Source organism: Stigmatopora nigra, chromosome 2 (genome assembly GCF_051989575.1).
Source record: "Stigmatopora nigra isolate UIUO_SnigA chromosome 2, RoL_Snig_1.1, whole genome shotgun sequence".
NCBI classification, from domain to species: domain Eukaryota; kingdom Metazoa; phylum Chordata; class Actinopteri; order Syngnathiformes; family Syngnathidae; genus Stigmatopora; species Stigmatopora nigra.
This window is the reverse complement of record NC_135509.1, coordinates 791,797-806,752: the sequence shown is the minus strand read 5'-3', so window position 1 is coordinate 806,752 and position 14,956 is coordinate 791,797. Positions and strand designations below refer to the sequence as shown.

General features: G+C 48.1%; 2 protein-coding genes across 4 annotated transcripts; both read right to left on the bottom strand.

Moving 5' to 3' along the window:
- Positions 1-9: 9 nt before the first annotated feature.
- zc3h14 (zinc finger CCCH-type containing 14) lies at positions 10-3,951 on the bottom strand. 2 transcript variants are annotated; one of them, XM_077742250.1, is made up of 17 exons: positions 3,736-3,941; positions 3,498-3,540; positions 3,048-3,162; positions 2,937-2,977; positions 2,742-2,865; positions 2,327-2,636; positions 2,094-2,257; positions 1,924-2,024; positions 1,701-1,859; positions 1,564-1,635; positions 1,367-1,493; positions 1,072-1,271; positions 810-948; positions 601-740; positions 435-517; positions 260-366; positions 10-178 (listed from the first exon to the last, which is right to left on the bottom strand). In XM_077742250.1, the coding sequence occupies exons 1-17, from the start codon at positions 3,769-3,771 to the stop codon at positions 175-177; spliced, it is 1,965 nt and encodes a 654-aa protein (XP_077598376.1). In that variant the 5' UTR covers positions 3,772-3,941; the 3' UTR covers positions 10-174. The 2 variants fall into 2 exon arrangements, with proteins under 2 accessions (XP_077598376.1, XP_077598386.1); XM_077742260.1 differs by lacking the exon at positions 1,564-1,635 and having other exon boundaries at positions 1,367-1,494; positions 1,792-1,859; positions 3,736-3,951.
- A 5,227-nt stretch (positions 3,952-9,178) lies between these two features.
- Positions 9,179-14,920, bottom strand: LOC144213742 (uncharacterized). Of its 2 annotated transcripts, none has more exons than XM_077742330.1 (6): positions 14,839-14,920; positions 14,601-14,698; positions 14,207-14,439; positions 12,627-12,833; positions 11,335-11,570; positions 9,179-10,707 (listed from the first exon to the last, which is right to left on the bottom strand). In XM_077742330.1, exons 4-6 carry the CDS (start codon positions 12,808-12,810, stop codon positions 10,591-10,593), a joined length of 537 nt encoding a protein of 178 aa, XP_077598456.1. In that variant the 5' UTR covers positions 12,811-12,833; positions 14,207-14,439; positions 14,601-14,698; positions 14,839-14,920; the 3' UTR covers positions 9,179-10,590. The 2 variants fall into 2 exon arrangements, with proteins under 2 accessions (XP_077598456.1, XP_077598465.1); XM_077742339.1 differs by having other exon boundaries at positions 14,860-14,877.
- Positions 14,921-14,956: the final 36 nt, after the last annotated feature.

Here is a 14,956-nt window from a genome sequence, read left to right as displayed (position 1 = left end):
AAAGCAAAATGGTGTTCACACATGAATTATTTTAATTGACAGCTTTGGCAGGGGAAGAAAAAAAACAAAGCTTAGTGATTCCAAAAAGACCTTTGAAAAATGGAACACCACAAATTAATGTTAATACAAATAGAATTCCTCCCAAGTGTGGACGGCACATTTGACGTGTCTTCATTAGCTAAGAAAGAGAAAGGGAAAATTACGTTAGCGTAAATATATCTCCTCAATAAAAACGTCTTTTGGCGTTTGTGGTCGTCACCTGCTCTGCATCTTGGTCCACTTGAGGGCGTGCCTGGGCGGCACCGACGTGTTGGGGTGGAAGAAAGTGCAGCCGTCTCGGTTGCACTGGCCGGCAAAGTGACACGGCTGAACACAGGGGGGGAAAAAAAATACAAATAAACAAATGAATCCATCAAAAACTAATATAAAGTTACCTTTGGGTGATAAAAAGCACAATCCGTATTCTTGCAATGGGGGAAGAAGCGGCACATGTTAGCGGTCGGTGCCGTTGGTGCAACTGGAAAAAAAAAAATAATAATAATTCAAGTTATTTGGCTCCAAAAGCCTGACGCCGAGTTTTTGTGTGTGCGGGCAGAGCACCTGGCCTTGAAGGCGGCGCCACGGCACCCCTGCGGCTCACGTGCGTGTAGGGACAGTCGGGCTTGCTGCACCTCGCGTCGTATTTACAGTTGGGGTGGATGAAAAGGCATTTGTCGCCAAATTTGCACAAAGGAAACGTCCTGCCACACAAAACAGAGATTTTTGAACCATGTTTTTTTTTTTCTCCTTTCAGGAGACAAAGCACTCACTTGCACGTTCTGGTCGGGTGGTGATAGGGACACTCGTCGCCGCTCTTGCACGCCGGCCAGAACTTGCAGCGCTCCATCACTTTCATTCTCTTGGAAGGCACCGAGTCCGTGTCCATCATCTCTTCGTCCATGGCCTCGTCTGGTGGGGATTTTAGAGTAAGACTTATTTACAGAAGAAAAAGTTTAGGCTAGCCACAAGTGTGTTAGCTGGTGTGCTAATGCTGCGCTAGGGCTAGCACTGAGAGTAATGTTTGCACCGTACCAAAGGAGGTTTCCATGGAGTGTATTTGTTCCTGCAGCCTTTGCAGGACGCCCACTTTGGACTTGGCGGCGAGCGTGCCCACCGTGGGCGGCCGGACGTCTTCCAGTTCGACGTCCAACTCCGTCAGGTTCCCCATGGGGCTGGGAACGCCCTCCAGCGTCACGATAAACTTGGGGCTGTTGGACACGTCCTTCTCTTTGCTGGTTATAAGCGGGGAAACCACACGGGTTGTCATTAAAGCACCACCGATGCATACGAAATGTAAATATGCGTTAGTTAGAGTGGGTCATATTACCTGGACTGGACAGTGCGCGGTATGGCCAGCTCATCTTTGGGCCTGCGATCCCGACTTCGGCTTTCGTCCGCCGGCGGTCGGCTCACGATGATGGAGCGCGTGTCGTACGGCTTTCTGCCGCCGCTGGCTGGACCCCAAACGCAAGAATGGTCAAACGACGCACGGGGTGGGTCGCCCGTCAATCAAAAGACACTCACAGTCCTCGTGCTTGTCTCCGTGGTGACGATGCGACGCTCCCGTAGAATCGGTGCCCGCAGATCTGCTCGAAGCTGACGAAAAAGAGAAAAAAGTTTAATGACATTGTTGCTGGTGTTGTTGTTGTTTTTTAAGTTACCCAGAGTTCTCCCTGGCTTTTCTTCAGGCGCGTACGAGCGCTGCCCTCTAGAGGAGGCACCATGAAAGTGGTGCTGCACTAGCTGAATGGCCGCCGTCATCTCGTCCTCTCTGGCGGAGCGAGCGCGGGGGGCGACGGGGACCGTCTGCCTCTGGGGAACTGGGGGCGAGGTCGCAAAATGGGCGTGGAGCCAGAGGACCACCGGGAACGCCGCACCACCTACGTATGGGGAACGTGGTGGTCTTGCTGATGGAGTCTTGAGCCTCGGAGATGGCCTTCAGAATCAGATTTCTGTTGGCCTGCTTGGCAGGTGGGAGGGTTGGTCTGAAATAGGACAGTTGACTTTTTTTTTTAGCCTGAACAAATTGACCGGTGACAGAAAAGGAGGCTGACTTTCGCTCGGGTTTGGACGGCAGCAACACCCGACTGGAAAGGCCGCGACCCCCGTGGTTGGCGTCGTCGTCATCCTCGTCCGCGTCGTCGCTCTCCTCGTCGGAGTCGCAGTTCACTCGCACCACGGAGCTCACCACGGGTGCCTTACGTTTCCGGGACTCCTCCTGAAAAAACAGCGATGATTATTGGATCGCAGCCATCACGGTTGTAAGTCTCTACATGAAGTTGGGTACCTTGCCGGACAAGCCTCGGGATGACCTGCTGCTCCTGCCATCTTGACGCCTTCCGTGCGACGACGATGCGTCACCAGAGCGTGATGTGTTGCTGAGCTTGCTCTGACCCGCCCTGTACAGTTCCACCGACGGCCGTGCGCCGCCACCGCTGCGCGTCCCCCTGTGGGCGACGGCCGTCTCCGTCTCATCCTCGCCAAACTCGTCGCCCATCTCCGGCTTGATCTCGATGATGGCGTCGGAGGGGAGGGGCTCCACCAGGGGCTTGACGGCGGACGTCAAGCGGGGGGAAGTCTTCTCGGCGCCGCCCCTCCTGAAAGGTAATACAAATCAGAACTTTTTAGCTCACCGCCATTATAACTTGTGCTGCACCAATGCTAGCACATTAGCATCCTAGTACCAAAATAGTGCTAAAAACCTGTTATCGTGGGCGGAGCTGCGGGATTCCGTCCTATCGGAGCGCGAGTTTGGCTTGACATCTTCCACTCTGGGGACGGAAGTGTCGCTAAATGGCTGCTGTTCATGGCTCACAGGGGCGGGCTCTGGAGAACATAAATCCACAAAAAATTAGAGCAGGCATTGAAAAATGCGGCAAAAGATAAGCGCCACCTACCAACTGCGACTGTTCGTAACTTCTCCAGGACGCCATGAAGCCTTAAAAAAAAGTGGTGTTGTTATGATGCACTTTAAATGGAACAGATGAGCAAAGAAATTATTGACATACCAGGCAGTGAACTTGATGGTGTTGTTTCCTAAAAAAAGTGAGAGATCGTCAGCCATCTGCTGGGAAGTTTTCTTGTTGGCGACCATGACCATGATGTAATCCGGGAGTTCTTCATCTGCAGAGACAGAAACCGTAGTCAATTACAGTAAATTGGAAACTTTTAAAAATTAATGAATAGAAACCGAATTAATAAAAACAGGAATACACTAGTAATGCCCACAATAACAATCCAATGTTTTTCATTTTATTAACATTTGCTCAAATTTTGCATTATTTCCTTCATATGATGTTTATATGTACTTAGTGTACATCATGGAACAATTTAGGCGTCAAATCTCTGCACACGTTTTCAACTCTTCAAGGAGTGTTTTACAAATAACAATACACATCTTTACACTAATTATGACTTTTAATACCTACCGTAAATTCCTATTTATAACTAGAACTTACCAATGTATGCACCGAGTTCTTGGAGCTTTCCCTTAATAGCAGCCTGCAAATAACCAACACAACACAATTTAAAACGGGGAATTCGTTCGCCACTGCTTATATTTAAATCAAAGTACACAAGTTATTGGCTCCATTTTGTCCGGCTAGCCGAGGTGCCGCAAGCTAGCTAGCCAAGTAGCAACCACAGTAGCCCGGTTCAACGACAACGTAAAAGTATTTAAATGTGAATGGTACTCACTCTTATTTTCTTGCTAATTTCAGCCCCTATCTCCATGGTTGGCCTTTGGAGTGAATTTAGACGTAAAAAATACAAGGGTTGCAAACAGCTAAATTGACGTGCTAACAGCAAAAAACAACGGAGGACGGCGTCACGTGATCTGTGTCAAGGAACTACGGGAAGAGACAAATTCAATTCGAATCTGCAAATGCAAATACAATAATAAACTAATTACAACAGGGAAATTTCACTTTGATGCAAATTCAATAACATTGATCACTGTTCATTTTTTTATCAATATATGTTGAGTGAATTTATATTCAGAATTTAGGACAAATATAATTTATTCTAATGTTGTTCACATAGTGTCTCCGACGTAAAATGGCCGACAAGTGACGTCGCCAGTTTCCATAGCTCAGAGGGCCCAGCAGGCATCTAAATTTACATGATTATATACCTACGTTTGATGGTGACTAATATTATGGCCCCCGGAAAAAGCTCAAAATGTTAATCTAAGAATGTAGTCAATATTGTTTTTAAAACATGCTATTCCTCACATTAAAACGTCAATGCATTTTTAGGAACAATAAGTATTTTCCCATGCATCTTGTACTTCTTGTGTTCGCCACAGGAGGGCAGAAGAAACAACGAAATACAAAAACAGGTCATTTGAGGCAAGGCTTGTGTTCACTAACTTCTTGATGATGATCTCATACTTTGGTCTGGTAAACAAAGAACCACTTTGAGGAATCCACATCCTTCAGAATAGGCACAATAAAGACCATCCATTGACTGTTTGCGCCCTTGTGCAAAGTGCCTTTGTGTGTCTCCAATACCTGTATATAATGCAAAGTGAAAGAAGAATGTTAGTAATATCCTTGGCTTTTTATCCCTTACAGTAAGATAGTTTCCTGTTTTGCAATTTTTGCCGAGCGGCACAACAATGGCGGGAAGCATCTCGCCGGCCGTCTAGACGAATGTCTAACACCAGCGCGGCTGTCTGCTCGCGCGCTTTGTTCGCACGCTGTCGGTGGGCATCAAAGCCAGGAGACGCTAGCTGTTAAGAAAAACAAATACAAAAACCACCTCGGTGGCTCAAACGAAAGGTGGCCCACGGGCCGCGTGTTGTTGATCATAATTCGAATAGCGGGGCTTCTGAAAAAATTGAACGGCTGCCAACGAGTTCACGGCAGGTGGCGAGGTACCGCTACGCCTGCCCGAAGGTATGGTGGCGTCCAATTTGGGAGGACCCCGCCCCCAAGCGCACCCCCAACGAAAGCCAGAAAGAAAGCTTATCGTGCACGTAGCAGCTGAGCAACCACTTGTCCTTTTTTGTTATCGTTGGGGCGATGATGGAGGAACACAGAAGCTATTCAGCCGCCATCAATGGCGTCCCTGTTGGCGCTCTTCACTCATTCTGCTACGCTTCAATGGCGTCCTTGTTTTAGCATTAGGAGCCTTCTTCAACTTATGGCCATCAACTGCAGATTAGAAGGAAGAAGTAAAACTGTCCAAAAACATTGAACCATGACTAAGCATCCCCTTTTTTCTATTTCTACTACAGAAATGCGAACTGGATGCTTAAAGTTATCAAAAACCCGAGTTTGCAAAAGTGAGCGAAAAGCGCCGAGTGGTGAATTTGTGCCGAGGAGGTGGGCTTAATGTAGGAATTATGGAAATGGCTGTCAATGAAAAGCTCTCTCGGGCGGCGCGCTTGGTGTCACCAGCGTGGAGATCAGCTCCCCGAGTAAATCCCTCTTGACAGGACTGCTGAGATAGCCACGGCGTCCGCTCGCTCGCCCGCCTCTTTTCCGTCCACACGGCAACAAGGCCGAGGCCGTCCGCCAATCAGCGCGCGGCCAAGGCGACGGGCCCGGCCGGTTCTTCCTCTGTCGCCATGGCTGCCGCTTTGGCGTTTTTCTCCTCCGGCGAGGGAGGCGCGCGCCCGCTCCGTCTTTTGGACGGAAGCCGGCCCACGCCAGACGGGTGTGATTTTTTTTGGAATTGGCGTATTGGCAGGAGTCTATTTGTCCTGCCGTCTGCACGACAGAGTAAGTAGACGTTGTGGCGCTTCGGGGTTTGGCCAATTTGCATCTTTGCGCTTACCACGACCAAAATGACGGCAAACATTCAATATTTGCTTTTCGCGCCGTCTCGACGAGATGGTTAATATGACGCACGTATACTTATACAAATTGGCTGGAGACTAAACCAGCATTTCTGTTGAGTGTCAGCAGATTTTAAGCGTGGTGCCATTTTCTTCTACACGAGTCCAAAAGTTGTGGCCAAGGGCGACCGAGGAGTTTGAAAAGTAGAAAGCGTGCAAGCAACTATCACTTCTCAAGACTAATTAACAAGATGGCTAAGATCCCCTGGCAGGCGTTGTTTTTTTGAAAGGGCGGACGCCGTCACAGCGCATTTATCGCGCACGTGCCCCCCGGTGACCTCGCCGACCCCGCCATGTGCGTGCGTGCGTGCGTGCCGGGTCCATCTGGTTCCCCCGTCGCCCCCCGCGTGTGTGCCAATAAACAAAAGCCCTTTGGTCCGGTCGCCTTCCCTGTCACGCCACCCCAAAATGCTAACGCTATTGCTAACAGCGGCCTTTTAATGAAGCGGTTTGAAGGAATATCTGTTTTTAGCTAGCGCGCTAACAAAATAATAAGCAAGGTCTCTCGCAAACATTTGTCACATGTAGCTAGCGGTAAATTTAGCTTGGCTTTTTCCCACGGCCGTCTGTCCTCGACAGTCGGTGGGTGGGACAGGTGCGAGCCCCCGCGACCTTCACGCTCGCCGCCGCTAACGTTCAAGCGGCGGTTGTTTACGTGGCCTACGATGCTAAAAAGGCCGCCACCGCGGGCGTGGCTGTTAGCGCCCTGTCGACGGCCAAATGCCAAATTTGACTATTTACGGTGCTAGGCGACCAATCTGACCCGTACAAAGTCATTTTAGCGGTTAGATACAAGTATGGCGAGCTAGCGACGCCCTTAATTCCATCTCGAAGCGATGGATGCTCGGAATCTGGACGCCATAAACGCGCCCCGGCCCGCGCCCCTGACGCGACCTTTCGCCTCAACCTTGGGGCGCCGTGCCCACGCTCTCCATTTTGCCCGGGTGGGAGCGCACGCCTGGAATTTGCAGAGCGTGGCTTTGCTTACCAAGCTAGGGCGTGCGCTTGGGGGGGTCCCGGCAGCTGCTGGCCGTACGTGAGCTTACTCTTACCGCTATCGGATTGTGGCCGAGCAACATTGTTGACGCAGCTTGAGCGGGGCTCGCACAAGTGTCGTCCCGGGGGACGGCGGGCAGGGGTGGGCTCTCCGTCGCTATTAAGCCACCAGTAGCTAGAGGCTACTAAAATGGATCAAGATAAAGCTATTAAAGGAGATATAATTACATTTTTGAATTGTAAACGACTTTTCTCCCTTCACGACTCCTACTTTTTTTGGCACGACGACGAGACGGCGACCATTCTGTTGCTCATAAACAAACAGAAGAATGGCCAGTGACTAATGAAACGTGACGACTCAAAGTTGGACGTCGCGTCCGCCCCAACCCACGCCGTCCTTTTGTTTGTGGCTCATGAAACTGAGCCACAACAGCAAAAAATCTAAACTCACTAACAAACACAGAATGTCGCCATTTTGGCTCAAGAAGCGCAAAGAAAATGGAGCTGAGCCTAACAGAATTTGGACGGATTCCTGCGGGACCAGGCGCTTTTTTTGTTGTTGCTCCGCACAAGAGCACTATTGTGGAACAAAATGGCACTTTACGCACAATGTTAGTGTTGCATTATGGGCCGCGGCGCTATTCGGGGGCTCGTAAAGGGAACGTCGCTGTCTTGGAAATTTGGGGAGAAGCACAAAAGGGGGACAGGTGGATCTATAAATTCTATTTATAGTCTTTAAAGTGACAATAAAATGGCCGAGTTGGATTTTGGGGTGGAAAAAAGGAAGAATACATTTTAATGAATTTCTTTTGGAGCAAAAAGGTTCAAATTGATTTTTTTTGACTGAGGAAAATGTTTTCTTCCTTTAATGTAAATGAAAATGGAAAACTCACATGTGACGTTGCTTGTGTCTCCATCTGGCAATTTTGGAGACGTCTTCCGAGGCGGACATCTTTGTTTGGGTCACTTCATCCGCTTTGAACCTGCCAAAGAAGGAATTGTTTGTTTTCATGCTGAAACACAATGGCCAAGAATAAAGTTGGATATTTACAAAAATATAAGTTACTCCAGTCTTCATGTATTCTTCTTGAAAGTCCCAAGGAGGTCAAGTTCTGAAAAAGTCAAGTTTTGTGAGAGAAAGCCGAGTCTTTGCTTTTCAGTTGTCCATAAAGTTTTAATAAGAAAGAAAAACAAAGCAAAATGAAAAAAAACAGCCAAAGTACCCATGGAACAAGTCAAGAAATGAAAAGATTGCTCTTATTTACAGCGTATTGCACTAGAAAGCAAAATGGATGGACGTCCTTCCTCGCTAACAACGGCTTGCTACATCTGGACTGGGCCTGTGGCAAAATGGCCGACAACCTCAACTCCTTCCCACCATTTTGGGCCAAATCATTAAGTACGGAACAGAAAAACAACCCCAAAAAAATGAGAAGAAAAAATGCGCCTCCACTTTTCACTTCATGTCAGGACAAGTGATGATCACATCATGATGGTTTTCCACTTTTTTAAATTACATTCAAAAAACCCCATCAGATACAGATTTCTTTTCTTTTCTTGAATTAGCATCATCTCACCGGCAGGGACGTCAAACATGCATTTTCCCCTTTTACGCCATTTACACGTGTTGAAAAAGAAGCCCTTCCGCGGAGAGTGACACGACACGTCGGGTGACTGCAAAAAATCTGATCCTAAAAAGAAATACAAATAAAAATGAGCCAGCGTCATTGGAAAAAAGCCAGTGTAGAAAAAAAAGAGCCTTCCGTTTGGCTCTTTTTGTCTTAGAAAAATGGAAAATTCCTCCATACAAATTGTGTCAAATTCGTAGCAAGCTGGTAGAAAATGAAAAATTGAATAAATAATACAAATCAAATTTTTTAAAAAAGACAGCAAATCACAGCACTTGACAGTTTGGACGCGCTGACCATAGTAAAAGACGGTGGTAGAAAAAGAGTAGGAAGTTCGGCACGGGAGTACAAAACCGCTAAAAAACAAAGCAGAACAAAAACCACCGGCCGATTCGGGTGTTTGTACGGCGCGCGGCAGAAAAAAGGCGGCCAGAAAAAAGGTCGCCCGTGCCCGGCTGGCCTGGCTGGCGTTCCTCGCAAGGCACCGTTTGCAGACATTTTGATTGTCTGTCTCGCCAGGCACGTACGTGGCTTTTGTCCGGGTGGGGGCGGAGTTTAGGGCCGGAACACTTCCCAATATTTCCACTTTTTCTAAGTAAAGGTAACATTCAAAATGAACAAAAGATAGGTTAAAATTTGGAAAAAGTCATCAGCAAGTCGCTTAAAAAATGCAGTTGTAAAATTAAATGTTTTTTGCAAAATTATTTCCCTTAAAAATACAAAAGGGATGCAGTGGAAAGATTAGGAAGAACAATTTTAATCTAGCTAGATTACAAAGAGCCCCCATGTTGTGGCCCCGCCCCCTGACCGCCCGCCATTCGGGCCCCGCCTTCGACGCCGCACTAGCGTCCGTCTGTACAGTAGCAAATAGACAGCCAAAATAAATATGGAAATAAATTAAGTAAAATTCCACTCCGCCGGTGACTCGACGCCATGCTAAGCTAGGCTAAGTCCCAAATGGCTCAAAATGCGGTGGACTGGTTAAAAAAATGACTTAGAAGTTGATATTTAACACAAGAGTGAAAGAATACATCCAACTTGGTGTCGTTTGGGCGTCGGTGATGTTATTCCCTTCAGAACAAAACATAAATAAATAAATGGCTTTTTGTGTAAAATTGGATTGAAAGAAGGTTGAATGGAGTCGGAGGGGGTATCTATCCACACTTACCAATCATTTCATCAATTTAAGGGAGCATTTTTGGAAAATGATCCCATTTCAAAGATTATCCTGAGAGTGATTATCATGCGGTGCGGTGTTTGACCCACACATAATTTGGGGCGTTTTGGGGGATTGTCCATTTTGAAAGATTATCCTGAGCGATTATCGTGTGCTGTGACATCTCATAAGTGCCCAATTGTCAATTTCATTTCCTTGGCGATGATCATGTGGCATACTCCAAAAACTTCGGGGGGTGGTGACAAATGGGAATGTTGGACTGCTAATTTTGGACAGTTTCCTCTTCTTTTTCTTCTTAAACAAAAAAAAAAAAAACATTAGTCTCAGTGGCGCCTCCCACAGGCCAGTCTCGGTACTTGTGCACCCCGCTTAAAGTCGTTGAAATATTGCTCCTCCTCTCGGTCGTCGAGATTGTCCCGAGAAGTGTGCTGACAAAAAATAAAAAATACTTCTCCATCTTCTTGATTGATTACGTTTCTCTGACCCAAAATGGTGGGCGGCGTTCTTCCAATGCCGTTGAAAAAAAAAAGGGGGATTCTTTTTGGGGAGGGGTTTTGTCTTGTTCCATCGTAAGGCATTGATCCCCGGGCCCGATGACGCCGGTTCACTTGCGAGAAGCAAATCAAAAGGAGCTGTACAAAATAGGTCATCTTACAAGTCTTATTTCCAAAATATCTCTTCAAACTTAATGGCTTCTTCTGGAGTGGGAGGGGCGGGGGGGGGAGGATAAAGGCCGGGGGATGGAGGGGGCGGGGCTTGAGGGAAAACAAGAAAACGTCTCCGTCCAGCGGCGACTACAGTTTTTATCTCTTCTTTATCATAAGATTTAAAAAGAAAAAATGAAAAAAATCTGAACCCGTGTTCCATCTTACAGTGCCGTATTTAAAAGGTCCGAGGCGGAGGGGCCTTCACCTGTGGGCCCCCCTGGCCCGGGGGGCCGGGGGCGCTCTGGGGAAGAGGAAGCCAAGCAGGGCCGCCGTTAGGCGCATCCACAAGGGCAAGTTTTGTCTTTGCTGCCTAATGATCTGAAAAAAAAATAACACGGAAAAATTAATACAAATAATTCCATTTTATTGTGTATTTAAAAACATATTTTAAGAAACTATTCTGTTAAAGGAGTTGTTTATCCCACCCAACCTGAAAGGTCAACGAGTTAAACAACGTGAATCCATTTTCCAAACAAGGGGGCGCTCTAACGCTCTTATCTAGGGGCTGTTTGTGGGCTATTTTTAGCTGAGAGGGAGGTTCCTTGCATGAAGCTCCTCCTTCTCTTTGTCTCCGCCACACACACACACACACACACACACGCTTTAAAGTGGGCGGGCTAAAAGCGTCAGCTAAGCCCCACTTGGATCGTCAACAAGCAAATTTGGCATCACGCGACTTGACTTCATATCGCGCGGTGGGAAACTTCCCCGCCTGGCTCCGCCCATCACGGCGTGCGTGTGCCATTTCAAGGAAAGAATGTGCTCGTGACGCGGCAGAAAACAAAGAAATCAGCTGATTTATGCCAAGTCTTACGTGGCTGAAATGTCCTCATTATAGTAGCACTCCATTGAATTCTTTCCCACTCTTGTTGTGCTCATCTTTTTCTTTATTTGGGCATTTCAAGGTACAAAAAAAGGAATAAAATCAGCTATTAAATGCCTTACCAGATCAATGTGATCCCGCTGGAACTGGTCTCCCATCTCCCGTAGTTTTTGTCCGATCTGGGCCTCGGCGCTGGGCCCCGGAGCCTCGTTTGACTCCGCCTCCTCCCGCGTGGCGGGCCTTTCCGCCATTCCGTCCTCCTGCCGACTCTCCTCCCCGTGCGGCACGGTGGGTCGGCGACCCCGGTCCTCCGTGGGCTCAAAGTGCGCCGGGAAGTGCCAGCGGAGGGCGGCGTTGCCTGTGTTGGATCGATGAGAAAAAGCGTCACTCACCATTGGCACCAAAACATTTTCAAACTCTACCGTTATACCCCGCCTCTTTGCAAACATCTGTTTCAATCCGCTAACAGCTTTTGTGTAATGTAATGAAAGCTAGCTTAGCGCGTCCTCACACAAACAGAAAAAGGTGCGTTGGAGCACACAAATAAATCCAGCGGCTCAACTTGTCTATTGTTTTACGAGGTGGTAATCAAATCGCCGTGACATCATCTGAAGTGAATTGCCAACGAGCGGCGACGCGGGTTTGTTTGTCGACTCAGCGTCACGCCACCGCCGCCGCCATTGTCCGCCCGTCGTTAGCCCCGCCGCCGGGCCCGATCTCCACTGGTAATGGGTGTCAGGCTGTTGGCGGCGTTCCACGTTGGCGCGTGAGGCGGCCACCACATGACATGATTTTTAAAAAAAAGACAACTGAATTCCCACGGAGCAAGACGCCAGAGGCAACGGTTAAACTCGGTGACTCAGTTTGCGCGAAGAAGGCGAGTTCACTCTGGCGTTAATGAGATGTTTTTACCCTCAAGTCAGGTCAATTGTTTCCTTTCAACAGACGGAGTCGGGAAAAATAGCACAATAGGGACGGGTTATTTTGGTCCGCTAGCGACTCATTTTTAGTCGGTTAAAAGTTTAAATGGTTAAAAAAAGTTGGATACGGTTTTTCGATGTTGGCAATAAGAGATTAAGATAGGGAAGTTAAGTTTGCAGGAGAGGTCACTTGAGGTCAAGAAAGATGGCGGTACATGCTCTTTAAAGTGCTTTTATTACTTGACTATAAAGTCAACTTTGGATTGAAAATTGCTCATAGTAATATTTCATAACTACTTTACTTTCAATGTTGTTTATACTGAGACAATGAATAGAGGAAGAATAGTAGTTTATTTACCTTTTTTTTTACTAGCCTAAAAACTCCAAATGAAGCTTTTGGAATGTATCTTGCATTAAATTTGATATTTTCTCCCTATTTCCATGTTAACTTTGACGGCCACCACCAGTGAGAAAAACCATAAGAGTGTCCTTACCGTGAAAAGGTAGGCGCTGCTGCATCTGCAAGTTACACGCCAGCACGCCAATGCTATTGTTGTTGTCGTTGGCGGCGGCGACGCTGGCGGTCCGCGGCGACTCCGCCGAGTGCTTGGGCTGGCGGAAAGGCGTTCCCCAGAAGAGCGAGACGGGCCGCGACGTGTCCTCCTCCTCATCGTCCATGCGGCGCCTCAGCGGTGAACTGCCTGCGGGACAAACGGAGCGCAATAAGGAAATGGAAACCGGCGCCAAAAAGGGAAACAGAAACGAAAAGCGTCTGTCGGAAACTTTGAGGGAAAAAAATGTCCCGGGCGGGTCCACCACCACCACAACAACAACAACCCAAAAAAATAGTCATAAATGGTGAGTCACCATAACGTCCGATAAGAGGCTTACCCTTGCGTGAGGTCACGCTAAAAAACAAAGGGCGCGCGGCTTAGCACGCCGCCCGTCCCTATCTGTACGGAAGAGCCCGCACGGGTGGCCACGTGCCCCCCGGCCGCGCATGTATGCCCAAGGTGGATTTTTTAGCGCTACACAAAACTTGCAGAGTGGAAAAAGTACGTTAGCGACGCTCATCCGGGCTATTTTGGGAGAAGACGTCGCCAGTGGAGGGCAAAACCGCACCCAGGCTGGGCTCCTTGCTCGGCACGCGTGGGGCGCTACCCCCACTGCTTGTTTTTCAGCGCTCCTTTCCCAAAGCCAAGCTGTTCTACCTGGAGAAAAAATCCAAGGAATCGAGAGAGCGTTCCGTAATATAAAAACCCGGTCCACGGCGTCAGATACGGAACGGACTACCTCGGCCGAGCGTGGCCCCCGAGGCGGGAGCGCGGTCCCGCCAGCCTCCACAAAGCTGGAGCGTGGAGCGTCACCCTCTGCCGCTCCATCTGCGCACTGGGCTGGAGTCCACAAGCGCTTCAAAGTTCGCAGAGGCGTACGACAACAGCGATAACCCAATAACCCAGTTGACTTGACGTCATCGCGGGTGAAATTGCAAAGCAAAAATAAGCCAACAAGTTTGAATGAACTGCGACGTGCTGGGGTTAAAGCGGTTCACGGGAGGGCGCCGAGTCCAAACCCGGTCGCCATTTCAGGACCATTAAACGGCTCCAATAGGACTCCCCAGACCGTGTTTACATTTAAAATCCACAACAACAACAACAACAAAATCTAATAATGCCATTTTGCCCAATTTGACTAGCGTTAAGAGAGTTGTTATGAAATGCTCTCAACAGCTTCCACGCACCAAAAAAAAGGTCAAATGGTCACCCCGGCAGCGTTCCCGTGTCCTTAGGTGACTTCTGATGGCGAGCTAGCTTCACAACTTTTAATGACAAAGGCAAAACGCCTGTGGGGAAAAGGGGGGGGGGGGGCACGGGCGTTGGACCGAGCGAAACTAACTCCACGACACCTTGGATAAAATTACTTTGGAGTCAAGGCGTCCACTGAAAGCACCCCCACCGCGCCCCCTCTTTGAGAATTCAGCGGCTGGTACCCCCCCCCGGACTTTGCCCGGGCACGCCCGGCCGGCCCACCGCTCCTCCCGTTTTCCCCCCCAAAAGTGTCAAAGTCAACTCACCGCCAGCAAAAGCGCTTTCCGTTCTTATGGGTGGTATCTTGACAAAATGGTTTGGCTTTCTTTCTTTCTTTCTTTTTTTCTCCTCCTGCGCCGTGGACAGATTAGCGTTAGCTCCGTTCCTGGCTTGACGGCGGCTCGTGGTGCGTTTGCCGAGGGGCGGGCGAGGGCTTTTGTTTTGCCCGACTTTCCCGGAGACTCCGCCCGCCTCCGTTACGTAAACACACTTCTTCCAGCTAAGGGCAGAGGGGAGGAGGGGGAGACAAAATGGGAGGGAGGGAGTTGTAGAGTGAAAAAAGAAAAAAATGCTAAAGGCAATGTTTTCGAAAAACACCACACATGAATAGCTCGATCAAATATATATATCATTTGCATCCTTTTAGGAACTTATACTTACAAGCTTTGCCTTCTTCATTTCTCTTGGAATATTTAGTGAGTTGATAGAATACGTTCTGCTTTTGCTTCATGTTGCAAATAAGCAGTGGTTGTAATGAGCTGAAATGATGACAAAAGACATTGATTATATATAAGTAAGTCATTGTGTTAGTCATTATAAAGAAATCCAATGAAGAAAATGAATGTAATTAGTCTGCTAACAACAAACAGGCGGCTGTGAAAGCTGTAAAAATGAGCACCTCTACTGGCTGACTTCTGACCTGCAGGCAGATAAATCTGTCAGCAATCAATTACTGAGCTATCGCAATACAAAAATCGTCCATTGGGCTCTGAGTGGATACAAACATCAATTAAACA

Excerpts from the sequence above, each read along its gene's own strand:
- zc3h14 (XM_077742250.1), bottom strand. The coding sequence starts at position 3,771 with ATGGAGATAGGGGCTGAAATTAGCAAGAAAATAAGA. Across the intron at positions 2,866-2,936 it reads GTTACGAACAGTCGCAGTTG|AGCCCGCCCCTGTGAGCCAT; the intron begins GTAGGTGGCGCT and ends TATGTTCTCCAG. Across the intron at positions 367-434 it reads GTGCTTTTTATCACCCAAAG|CCGTGTCACTTTGCCGGCCA; the intron begins GTAACTTTATAT and ends CCCTGTGTTCAG.
- LOC144213742 (XM_077742330.1), bottom strand. The coding sequence starts at position 12,810 with ATGGACGATGAGGAGGAGGACACGTCGCGGCCCGTCTCGCTCTTCTGG. Across the intron at positions 11,571-12,626 it reads GCAGCGCCTACCTTTTCACG|GCAACGCCGCCCTCCGCTGG; the intron begins GTAAGGACACTC and ends GATCCAACACAG. Across the intron at positions 10,708-11,334 it reads AGCGGGATCACATTGATCTG|ATCATTAGGCAGCAAAGACA; the intron begins GTAAGGCATTTA and ends TTTTTTTTTCAG.